We start from the raw sequence: 12,835 nt of genomic DNA on the forward strand, positions 1-12,835 counted from the left end.
GAGTCAGTTTCAAATCAGGTAAAGTTTTGATACCTCTACTTTCAGGTTTGGATTGTATTAAGTTATGTTCACAGCAGGTTTAGGATTAGGAAATTCGAGTTCTTGTTAAGTTTGGTATAATGGCCCTTAAAGGGATCAAATCAAGTAAACGTTTATGACGTTTGACCGTGTGAAATCAAGTAAGCTTTTTGTTATTTTGGTATAATGGACCTAAAAGGGATCAAATCAAAGAAATAAAACCCATTAAGCAAATACTTCATAAAGAAGTATAATCGAATCTCCTTTTAATGGAAAAAGAAATAAAAAGGGAAAGAGATAAAATCATTAAAAAAATTCAACCACACACAACTAAGCATGATCCACCTACAATTTGTAACATTTTCACATGGGCAACTTTGTCATAAAACAAAAATAACTCAAATTATTAAACTCCAACTATAAAAAGCCGCCTAAACTTTAACGGTCATTTCTTCAAACAAACCTCCAAAATATGGGAGGAGAGCCTCAAGGCCTCACCACTCCCTCCACCACCACACCAAGGCTAAAGAGGGAGAATTACCCACAGACGAAACACGATACCGCCTTCTCGAAATGGAAAATACTAATCGGCCCATCAGATTGGGTTAACTATGAGGCAAAAAAAGAAGGGGCAGAAAGATACAGAGTAGCTAATCTCCCACCAATTTGTAATCCTGGATTGTATGAAATTGGAGTTGCGGTTTGTCACTCTGATTCGGGTCGTGATGTTTCGAAACTCGATACCGAGTTTATTGTTGTGGTGTACTTGGGACAGGCTGATAATGTGAGGTCTAGGCTTCAGGATTATGGGCGTAATGGATCTCATTTGATTAATGGTTTTGGGTTGTTTAAGGAGATCTTTTCTCGAGGCTATCCCATTGTTTATCGATGGGCTCCTGTAAGTATTTGTACAAATTTTAATTCTTTGTTTTTAGTCATTTTTATTTGTTGCTTCTTGAATTTGATTTGGTAAGTTTTTATTTTTAATTGGGATTTTGGGTCTGAAATTAGTGTTCTGAGTATCAAGAATTTACAATTTTAATTCTTGGGGCTGATGCCAGATTTTCCACTGTTTTATTGATTTTCCTTGTTCTTTATGAATTTGTTAGGAGTAAAGGTCTAAAGGTCAAGAACATATATTATAGATCTTGATTTTTGTTTTGTTTTTGATTAAATTGAACCCGTTTCCTTGGCTTATATAATAGAGATATTAGTTTATTCTGACGACGAATACCTGTGCGTCTATGCATAGGCATAGGCGCATAGCTTATTAGCTTTGCCCTGCCTCGCCCCGACCCGCCAAACCAAACACTAGACTCAACAGATTCTGATCAAATCCTAATAAGAATTTGATCAGATATTCACAAAAAAAGAAAAAAGCCCAATTCAATTTTTTAGGGTTTTTCGATTTTGTCAAATTGTTAAAGAAATATGAAGATTTTGGATTTCAATTTTTGCTTAGGTTGCTACTTAAATAATTTGTAGCAAATTCATGCAAAAGTAGAGAATAATTTGTAGCAAATGAGGATGTTTTTTTTCTCTACCAAGTGGAATTTGTAATCATATGTGGCCACCATGAGACAAATATATTAATGTTGTAAAAATTGTGGTAGATTGAACGATAAATCTGAATATAATCATACGTTCTCTTCACCTTACAAAAATAAGTTTAAAGGCTAATTAGATTCAGTAAACTAAATGTGGAATCATGGTTTGAAAAAAAAAAATTTTAAAAAAAAAACAACTAAAGGTGGAATCAAGTAAACTTGAGGTAAAATCAAGTGTTCAATTTATATAAGTTTAGGTGAAAAGAGCGCTGTACACGTGCGCATAAGCAAACTTATGCCAAAAAAGAGTAGTAGTTTAGTTAGTATGGAGTATGTTATTCAAAATACAATTGATAGATTGAATTGATTGGAAATGCTGAATTTTTAGGTGAGTTCTTGTTATGTTTGGTATAATGGCCCTTGGTCTTTCAGAATTTGTTCCAACCTGTCTTAAAGTTGGCTACATCACCAGTTCATGGAAATAGCTCGAATATACATAGTGCAACTAGTGTAAATGAGGTTTTTCATAAAGATTACCAATATTTGTCACTTGCTCTTTATTTACATAGTTCTCTTTGTCTAAATCATTGAGTTATTTACCCTTTATTGTGGGACTTAAGAAAATTAGTATAGAACATTCATTAGACACAAACAAGATTTTGCACCGGTCATGATGCAAGTTTTAAGCTCATACCCACATTTTTTTAACATCTCAAAAGGAGCACTAGTACCAAATTGTGTATCAAAGTAATATATGATCTTCATACTAGCAACTTAGCAAGTCCCTCTTGCACATTTGTTGGGCAGAGGACGATTCTGATTATATCGATGTAAAAAAAACCAAAAAAAAAAAAAAGAAGAAACCCTGATAGAACTGTGTGCTGCTACATACTGCTGCTGTTTAGACTCTTTTGAGTGTGAAGTACGAGTTTTGGAGGATCAAAGTGATTAAATGCTCTATTGCTGTTTAAATCTTGTGGTAGGTTGAATCTGAAGACTTCAAGATGATCTGAATTGTATTTGCCAAAGACAGTAACATGGTTAATTGATTATGATTATTTTGTTGAGTAGTTTCGGTTCTTAGGTAGCAATAGTTCACTGAATTCACTCAACCCTGGCCTTTCAAAATTTGCTCCAAAGATGTTGTCTGCAGAGTTCTCTACTATGTTAGCTTATTGGTGGAATGCTTGATAGGTAATACATCGGTGTGAATGAGAATTCTCAAAATGATTAGTGATCACCAACAAATTAAGATAGGCTCTTTGGGACTTGAGAAATACAAATGGCATAGAACCATCTTTAACAGGAACATATGTATTAGTGCATCCATCTTGATGCATGATACAATATTTTAAGCTTAATCACAAATTTAATCCTTCTTAAAGACAGACCTCGACATTTTCTAAGCAAAAGTAAACTTGTTAGAAGGGTACAGCACGGACACAACTGTTTCTGTAACCCCTCCTAGCTAGCTGGTTGCTGATACCACAGCTGCTACAGAGGTCCGTTTATCTCACCCAAATTCAACGTATAGTTTTGGTGTGTTTAGTTTCAGTCTATAATTGAGGTAGAATAATGTATTTTAAAAGTGCTGGTTTAGTACTTTAATTTGCAAGCTGAAAATCCCTTTTCAATGCTGTAAATTGCTGCAGAGTTAAGATAACATTTTCCAAATTTGAGCATAAACACCGGCATAACACTTTATGATAGTAAGAAATTTGGATTGTATTCTGGTTGGTTTTTCCCAGAAAACAAGAGTTTAAGCTGCATAAAATAAGGCAGTTCAATGGTAAAGAGGGGAAGAATTCCTGGTGTTTTTGCTGACAAGACTAACTTATGAGCAAATATTTTAGCATAGATCTTTCAGATTTAATAGCTTCCTTCAGAATAGTGCTCATTTTGTTAAATACTACTCCGTATTGTCTGTTATATTTTGATTCTATGATTTTCAGTAACTGCTGTAATTTTTCACAGAACTTGTAGCAATCTTAAAGGCGGTATATTCTTTGTTATTAATGGTTTGCTTGTTGGTTGAAACTTGAAACAGATGAAGAGCAAAAGTGATGCTGAGAGAACAGAAGCTAAGCTGCTTGAAAGATTTGATTATGCATGGAACAAAGTTGGTAATGGTGCACGCCGTCCTAATGACGTTCTAACAAAAATCGAGAAGACTTCAATCAGAAGCAATAAAATCCCTAAGATTCTGAAGATGCTACAATCTTTCAGAGAGCAAAAGGTAGGCATCCAAATCAAGGCAGAGAAGTTTTCACTTGGCAACAAACCAAGTCATGATATTTATGACGAGAATTTCAACCTCTTTGCTCGAGTTTTCAAATTTTCTCGTTCACAACCACGATTAGTTCCTACTAATCCTGCGGCCATTGCTGAGGACACCAATAAAATTCACATTTGTGGAGTGATTTCAAATGATGGAACAATTTGTAGTAATTCACCATTTAAAGGAAGAAAACGTTGTTCCGAGCACAAAGGAAGAAGATTGACTAGTCTATCAATCAACTCAAAAATCATGACAAAGGACTCAAGCACTAATAACTCTCAGGTAGAAAATTTTGTAAACGACGAGTTTTCTTCTATTTGTGGTGTAATTTTACTTGATAGTTCTCCATGTACAAAGTCACCCTCTCCTGGTAGGAAAAGATGTGAGGAGCATAAAGGTATGAGAGTTAACCAAATAATGTCCAAGTCTCTGATATTTAAGTCTGTTATCGAAAATCCTTTATCTGATCCCGACCCTGCAGACTGTTGTGGAGTGAATTTGGGTGATGGAAAATGCTGTGAAAGGCAGCCAGTGAAAGGAAGAAAGAGGTGTGAGCAGCATAAAGGGATGCGCGTTAATGCATATGCGTCTAAGTTATCATCAAGAGTGAATTAAGCAAATGCTGGCCAAAAATAAACCAATTTGATACAATCTCAGATGTCAGGCCTGTACATGATTATCTGCTACTCACTTATTGTGGCCACTGGGCTAGTCCGAGTGCTTTCCATCATCAGCAGGTAGTTCTTACTGCAGAAGGAGGACTCAAGACTGGCACAGGCTCAAAATAAGCACAAGGGATGGCTTAATTTATTGGATACTCATCAAAATGATAGCTCTTTTTAATATTTATTTTAACAAATAGAAACACAAAATACAGTCTGTTTTAAATTAAACACAGAACATAAAAATGAAAGCAAAAGCAATGTAGAACAAGGTGTGTATTTTTCTTTTCATTTATTTTTCCACAGGAATAGATTTGTATCTTAGAGTTTAGCCATACTTTAAAGAGACATCTGAAAAGTTTAGGATATATTTTTATACTCTGTAATTTATGTTGCAGGTCAGAAGTGAGGAATAAAAATTGGTTACCTCTTTACTGGAAGTTTTAATTGTTGTTGATCCTTAGGAACACTATGATTTTTTTTTTTTGTCTTTGGTGTTAGCTATTAAAATCTGATGCTTGATACTTTTACTCAGTAAGGATGTACTCACTACTCAGTAATTCTAAATTTCTATTTTGTGAAATTTGAGCTTTAATGAGTTTTAAATGAGCTTCTAAATGAACATGAACAAGTTGTCTACCATACTAACGCTTTATTTGGATAGGAAACAAGGAAGGAAAGGAAGGGAGGGATAGAAGAGGAAGGGAAGAAAGAAGAAAGGAAGGGTGAGGTGAGCTCCATTTTTCCTTCAAATTTCTCCAATTTTGAAGGTATTATGCCTATTAAAGAGAGAGGGAAAATGGATTCCTCCCTCTCCTTTCCCTTTTTTCCCCCAATCCTTTACCCAAACAAGAGAGTTTGTCCCCCCTCTCTTCCTCTTCTTTTCTTTTCCTTCCATTTCCTTTTATCCAAACAAGTGTAAATGAGTCGAGTAATAAGTGTTACTAAATGAGCTCAAAAGTTTGTTCAAACTCATTTGTTTAGCAGTGAGAGACTTTTGATATGATCGAGCTAAGTTTAATTTGTTCATGAGCCATTCAAGAGCGCATTGACTTATTCACATGTCTACTAGTAAAGATATTCTTACATTTATCTCTTGTTACTCTACCACATGGTCAACATTATAACATGTAATAATAATACAATACCAATGTCTTTAAACATCTTTTGCTTTCCTACTCAAAAGTCAAAAACAGATTTACGTTCCACTAATTTCCATAATCTTTACGTTATATTTTTAGAAAAATTTACAAATTTATTTAAAACTAGATGAAGTCCGTGTGATGCACGGATGGTTTAAATTTTTAAAAATATATTTTTTTGTATTTATGTGCTAAAATTTGTTACATATTTAGATAAAATTCCTAATATCAAAAGATAACATTTTATATTTAATTAATTTAGGGCCTGTTCACATTTACTTAATTTCAGTTCAGTTCAGTTCAGTTCAGTTCCAATCAGTTCAGTTTAGTTCAGTTCAGTTCCAATCAGTTCAGTTCAGTTCAGTTCAGCTCTTAATTTCCCTCTCACATAAAATATTCATTTCAGCTCAATTCAGTTCAGTTCAGTTCAGTTCAGTTCCAATCAGTTCAGTTCAGTTCAGTTCAGTTCCAATCAGTTCAGTTCAGTTCAGTTCAGTAAATATGAAGAGGCCCTTAAACTTAAAATATCATTTGCCAATTTTGCTTAAGTGACATTTGAATTAATTAATTCTAAAAGAAATTAATAATCTCTTATTTAATTGGCTACAACTAAAATTTATAATCTTACACGGCGCGCTAAGAAAGTTAAATACTACGTGGCTATCTAAAACATCGGGAAAAAACTCCCCTTTATATATATACTAGTTTTGTGCCCCGTGCGATGCTCGAATTGTTTATTGAATTTCACAAAATTTAATAACATCCAATTTACACTAGATTAGTGTAAATCGGGCTGGGCAATAGAAACAATTTTCAATACAAACATTAACTTCAAAAATTTTCTCTCTCTTCCTGATTTATTCAGCAACCTCTTTCTCTCTCTTCTTTCTTTCTCAACTGCCAATTTTCTCTATGAGCACTTCAATTTTCTCTCTCTTACCTCAACTCTAAGCAATGGAGTCACCGCCGGGATCAGCTGCACCACCACCACCACCACCAGAATCAGCCGCACCATGTTGGGTGAACATAGTGAAGCAAACACCAGATGCAACCCCAGCACAACAACCTCAAACACCCACACAACTCTTCGAAACCTGCAAATCAAACAAAGGCATAGCAGTTGCCATTGTTGATGTTAACGCCATCATCCAAGGAGGAGAGAGACTCCCTTCTTTGGCTGACAAATTTGTTTCTGTTTCTGATGAAGTTGATCTAAATGCATGTACATTTTATTTTATTTATTTATTTTTTAATTTTGTTGTTATGTTATGTCGATCTTTATTATTTTGATTTGTTTGAGTGATTGTACTGTTTTTTCACGACTATTGTTAATTTTTTGTGTTTATTTTTGTTGATTTTGATACTTTGTTTTGCATATATAGCTTAATTACTTTTGTGAAAAAAAAGGTCACTTTTATGAAAAAAAAATGGTCACTTTTGTGGAAAAAAAGGGTCATTTTTGTGAAAAAATGGTTACTTTTGTGAAAAAGGGTCACTTTTGTGAAAATAGGTCAATTTTGTAAAAAAAAAAAATGGTCACTTTAGTAAGAAAAAAGGGTCACTTTTCGCAAAATGTTCGACATGCAATAAAATTATTGTAAAGTGGGGGCATGCAAAAGTTTTTGATTGAATTTTAAGATAAATTTTTAATCTATCATCAAATTTTTAAATATATCATTGATACAAAATTAGTTAGGAATTGAAATGTGCTTTTGTGACAATTAGTAGGCATGTAATGACTAATAATAATGTTGGTGGAAATGTTCGATTTAATACATTAAAAAAATTAAAATTAGCAAAAAATAAATTAAATAAAATAAATGTTCAAAGCCCGTTGAGTTGACCCGAACCCAAAAATTTGGGCAAGGGTTGAACATTTCTTGACTCATAACCTGAAGTGACCCAATCCGAGACGACTCATGATCCGACCCTAATTGACAGGTCTACATAGTAATAAAATTCTATTAGATTGTGAAGTATATTATTTTAACCGATTAGTATATACTATAAAGGTATGTTTTACGCTTTAAACTACTTCCCTTGCTCCAAAAAATATTATGATATAAAAAATAAATTTATATGATAATTTATTAGAATTATAATCTAATAATTTTTTTGAATTAAATTATAATTCAATTTGTTCATCTGAAATATTGGTATTTTATTGAAAATAAAACTCTAAATTAAAAATTTTATCCTAAAATTTTATTCAAATAGAATTTTAAATTAACTTTTTTTATCTTATGAAGTCTATTTAAATCTATCCAACATGGCACGACATTTGTCGAAATGTTGAAATGCGAAGTGTTGCTGCCTCATGACATGGCTAAAAATTTAGCTTTATATATTAGTTATATAATATTAGATTGTATGATTTTATTATAGACGACATGGTTCTTACTTTCTTAAAAATCAAATATATTTTCATGACTTTGAGGTCATGTGATCACGCCCCATTACTAGTAACCCTATCTTTCAAGTATATATCTTTTGAGTTCGTGTAATTTGTATTCTTCCTCAACATTTATCTAACCACATCTTGCATGCTTGTGAATTTAGCTAACTCATCATTAGCGCAAGCCACATAAATTTGTGTATTTATTGCAATCTTTTTTGTTTTGTTATAACAGGTAAGGACTAAGGAACGAAGCTACATACATAATAACTTAGATAGAGTATATAATCAATCCTAGCGCCAACGTGACACAAAGGTCACGGGTTCGAATCTTATCCACCCCCTCATTTCAAATTGGAATATTAAACGATGGATATGGAGGAGTCCGTGTAGCATCCACACTTCAAGCCCAAAGGGCTTTCATATGAGGGAACGTGATACAATTCCTAATGGCTACACCCCCTTTTAGCCATAACTACCTACCCCCTCCCCCAAATTACTATTAAACCCTTACCCACACCCCACTAATCCTGCAGTTACCAGCCACTAACCACGGTAAATGCAAGTAACCGCCCATCCTCACATATATATACAAAAAAAAAAAAAAAAAAAAAAAAAAATTCAAAACCATCATTTCAAACCCATTTTCGTGAAATTCTCTCTCATCAAAATCAAAAACTCGCATGAAACTCACTACAAATTGCTTCAAAATTACCGCAAATTGCACCAAAACTTCTAAAAATGTCTGACATTGAGATGAAGTTCGTGAATCGCAACTAAATTCCGGAAAAGAAGAGTAAGAATTTGTTCATTTAAGTAGAATTTTGAGTGTAAACCCTAGATTTTTTTTTTTTTTTTTTTTTTTTTTTTTTTTTTTTTTTTTGCGTTTTGATATTCTAAAACAAAATCTACTATCATTACACTTATTTTTGTGCAAAATAAACTAAAATCTACTATCTTTGGTGGTATTTTTGTAGAAACGAAACAGAGAAGAACACTTCGAAGGTTCTGTCGGAGAAGACGGTTTGCTGTACAAATGGAAGTTTCATTTTTCAAAGAAAATATGTAATTGCTACTTAAATAATGGATTTATTAGAAAAAACATTGACAAATTCGTTAAAAACAGAGATGATGATAAACCTATTCAAACAAGAGTAGAAAACCTAAAAAAAAGCCGCGAACAAAAGTCACCAGTTGTAGATCCAGTTGCTACTTAATTTGAAGTTGTTTATTTATAAATTTTAGCTTAAATTTAGTTAGTTACATTTTAAATATGTTTACACATAATTTACTAATTTATGAAAAAAAAAAATTTAAAATTCGTAAAAACAGATATGATGATGATATTTCTATTCTCTCTCCATTTTCTCTCTCTATTTAGATTTAGTTCGTCATGAAAATACTTTTTGATGAACGTTCATTTTCATTTACATAAATGTTCATTTATATACTGCATATGGTTCATATTACATACAACTTCGGTGTATAATTTGTGAGAGTTGAAAATTCTAAAGTTGCATAAAATATGAACCATGATTAGTACTAAATTTTGATATTTATTCATTATCATACAAAAAGATGTTCATTTGACTTTTAATAATACTTGTTCATTTTCATATTGGGAAATGTTCATTTGTATTTTAATACTTGTTCATTATCATATATATTGAGCTATACATGTTCATTTTATAATAATGTGTTTATATATGTATTTATAATGTTTATTAAGTTTTATTTTAATAAATTTGATCTCTTATTACATAGGATAATTATATAAGAATGTTGAAGACAGTGATTCTTATATTGAGAAATAATATATACCAAAGAAAGTACACAAGTTATATATTGTAAGGCTTGAAAAGGGTACAACCTGACAACAAGAAAGTTGCTTTCATATCGGTACCATTTATTTACACCAAATGTATTAAATGGAGATCAATGTTATTTTGGAAGATGCATATGTATGATTTAGAATAATAATAATTTTACTTTTAAGCTTACAAACTATTATGTGTATTTGTAGAAGAACTTGTTACAGTTGTAATTGAAGTTTATTTTTATATTGATACTATGGTTATATACATATTAATACATGTTCATTTTCATAATAATAATTGTTCATTTTCATATTAATATATGTTCATTAGCGTATACATGCTCATTTTATTTTGATAGATGTTTATTTAAATTATATTAAATGTCCAATTGCACATTTAAAGATATTCATTCAAGTTTTAATAATTGTTCATTTTATATGTAAATTGCTTTTTGAATATTAATACTACAATTTCAAAGAGGCAATGTTCATTTTATATTTTTAATAGACAAATTTACATTTTGGAATTAAAGCTAAAGAAAAGCTTATTTCTAATTTATGAATTCACTCTTATATTGGTAGATGATTAAAAAAATCTTGAGCATATGATATTTCTAATATTGAATTGATTAATGTTCAATTACATATAATATAATGTTCATTTATATAACAACTATTGTTCAACTTCATAATATGTCGTTTTCATTAATGAATTGACCACATCAGAAAATCATGGATACAACACACTATCCAACAAATACTATTTGAAGAAAACACTCAGTCTAAGGATAATATAAGAGCAGCAAGAAGATTCGCAAAAGCATAATATTCAATGTTCACTTATGCATAGAAATATATTCATATTTGGGAGATAAATATTGTAGATAATATTTGTTTACAAAATTACTCTATGTTTTATTTTTAAGTATTTATCTTTAAATTTTGATAGATTTTATGTTTTTAAAGAATGAAACTTTTTATTATATATAATAGTTGTGTGTTTTTATATTAATTGTTGTATTTAATAACTTTGTTAATTTTGTACAATGAAATGATCAAATTTAGAAACATAAATGTTCAATAATACATGAATTCCTACGTGACCATTACCTGAACTTTTTAAAATGTTCATTATCACAAGGAAATATAATCATTATCAAAATCAAATATGTTCATTTACATCACTTATCAGAAAAATATTAAAATCATCCAAAATTCCTAAAGTATATATATTATTTAAAAAAAAAATAATTCTTCCTTCCTATTGTTTGCCAACCTCGCAGCTACATTAGTATAAAAAGAGCTAAAACCTATCGTACTTATAAGAAACATATTGACCACCACGTCGAATTCCTTAAACGTCTCTTGGAACATTTGAATGAAGTTTATCTTTTCTTGAAACACTTGAAGTAACTTCAGCATTTCTAGAAGATGTGGGAGCAAGTTGATCATTTCTTGGAACATTTGGAGCAACTTGAACATCTTTAGAAACAATTGATGGAACTTGAACATTTCTTGTAACACTTGAAGGACCTTGAACATTTCTTGAAACACTTGAAGAAGTTTAAACATTTCTTGAAACAAGTTCAGAACCTTAAACATGTTTAGGAACACTAGGAAGAACTCCAACATTACCTAATACTTCTATTATTCTGATCATTTCTAACAATATTGAATTATTGACACGAACATGAACGTTTCTTGGGCACTAGCGGAAACTCCAGCAGTATTTGAACAACTTGAATTAACTTGAACAGTAAGAATACATTGATCATTTCTAGAAACATTCGATTTCTTCTCTTATATACAAAATATTGATCATTATAAAAAACATATATATGCATGTACATTTATAAAAGAATAAATGAACATGATAAATATAAATGATCATTTAGTATTATCACATAATGAAAAATTATTTTTTAAAAAACACACACACACAAAACGAACATAATCATTAACATATATGTACAATAACAAAACACTAAACAATAAAAATCTAAATGGTCATTTAGCATTATCAAATTGATTAAAATAATAAACAACTAATTATAGTATTTAAAATAAAGTCAATTACTGAAACCAAAAAATAACAAGTATACAATTATACCACAACATTAATATAAATATATATGATCATTTAGCATTATCAAATTGATCAAAATAAAAATCGAGTTGGAAAATATAAAAAATACAGAAATTCTAATATTGGAAAATAACAACAAATAGCAATTAAAATCAGTAATCAATAAACAAAAAACAACTAACAAAATTGAAAAAACAGAGTACACAAATTGAACTAAAACATAGACAAAAATTAAATATTAACAAAACTAATCAAAACAACTCACATTGATCAACAAAGTAATCAAGCAATCTAACACAAGAAGGTAAAATCACTTGACAATCACGATCAAAATTGCCAATCGAAGAATGCAGAATTTCACAATCACGATCAACAACTCATATCAACGATTCCTCCATGAATGAGAAAGAAAATAAAAAAAAACACATGAATGAGAGAGAAGTAATGAAATAGTGAGAGAAAATTCAGAAAAACAAATGGAAAAACAGAAAATTAGGTTATAAATCATAAATTTATATGTGTGGCTTGGAAGGTAAGAAACAAGAGTAATAAGAAGGAAAGAAAAAAAAGCTGAAAAAAGCAGAAACTATATAAAAAATATTGAAATGACGTAGTTTAGGGAGGGGGAGTAGGGAACTCTACCTAAAGGGGGATGTAGGTAAAAATTTCCAAACGTGATATATAACATATATAAAACCAATCTTGGGCTTTAACCATCAGATTAACCTTTTAGTTGAGTTAGTTCTTTAACAAACTTGACTATATTTTTTTATTATATTTTTTTCTTGAAAAGGAATCAACTTGGCTATTTGATTTAATTATATACTAATTAACTTGGCTATCCAATAACGTACTTTATTGCTAACATATGCCTCCATGCCTAAAAAAGCT

At 30.8% G+C, this 12,835-nt stretch overlaps 1 protein-coding gene across 1 annotated transcript; it reads left to right on the forward strand.

Moving 5' to 3' along the window:
- The first annotated feature begins 490 nt into the window (after window positions 1–490).
- On the forward strand, window positions 491–4,939 carry LOC145580085 (protein EFFECTOR OF TRANSCRIPTION 2-like). Its single transcript, XM_081637427.1, has 2 exons — window positions 491–916; window positions 3,613–4,939. The coding sequence occupies exons 1-2, from the start codon at window positions 491–493 to the stop codon at window positions 4,456–4,458; spliced, it is 1,272 nt and encodes a 423-aa protein (XP_081493553.1). The 3' UTR covers window positions 4,459–4,939.
- The last annotated feature ends 7,896 nt before the right edge of the window (window positions 4,940–12,835 follow it).

This window comes from Chenopodium album, chromosome 14 (genome assembly GCF_948465745.1).
Source record: "Chenopodium album chromosome 14, dcCheAlbu1.1, whole genome shotgun sequence".
In the NCBI taxonomy this organism is placed as follows: domain Eukaryota; kingdom Viridiplantae; phylum Streptophyta; class Magnoliopsida; order Caryophyllales; family Amaranthaceae; genus Chenopodium; species Chenopodium album.

Excerpts from the sequence above, each read along its gene's own strand:
- LOC145580085 (XM_081637427.1), top strand. The coding sequence starts at position 491 with ATGGGAGGAGAGCCTCAAGGCCTCACCACTCCCTCCACCACCACACCA. Across the intron at positions 917-3,612 it reads TTGTTTATCGATGGGCTCCT|ATGAAGAGCAAAAGTGATGC; the intron begins GTAAGTATTTGT and ends AACTTGAAACAG.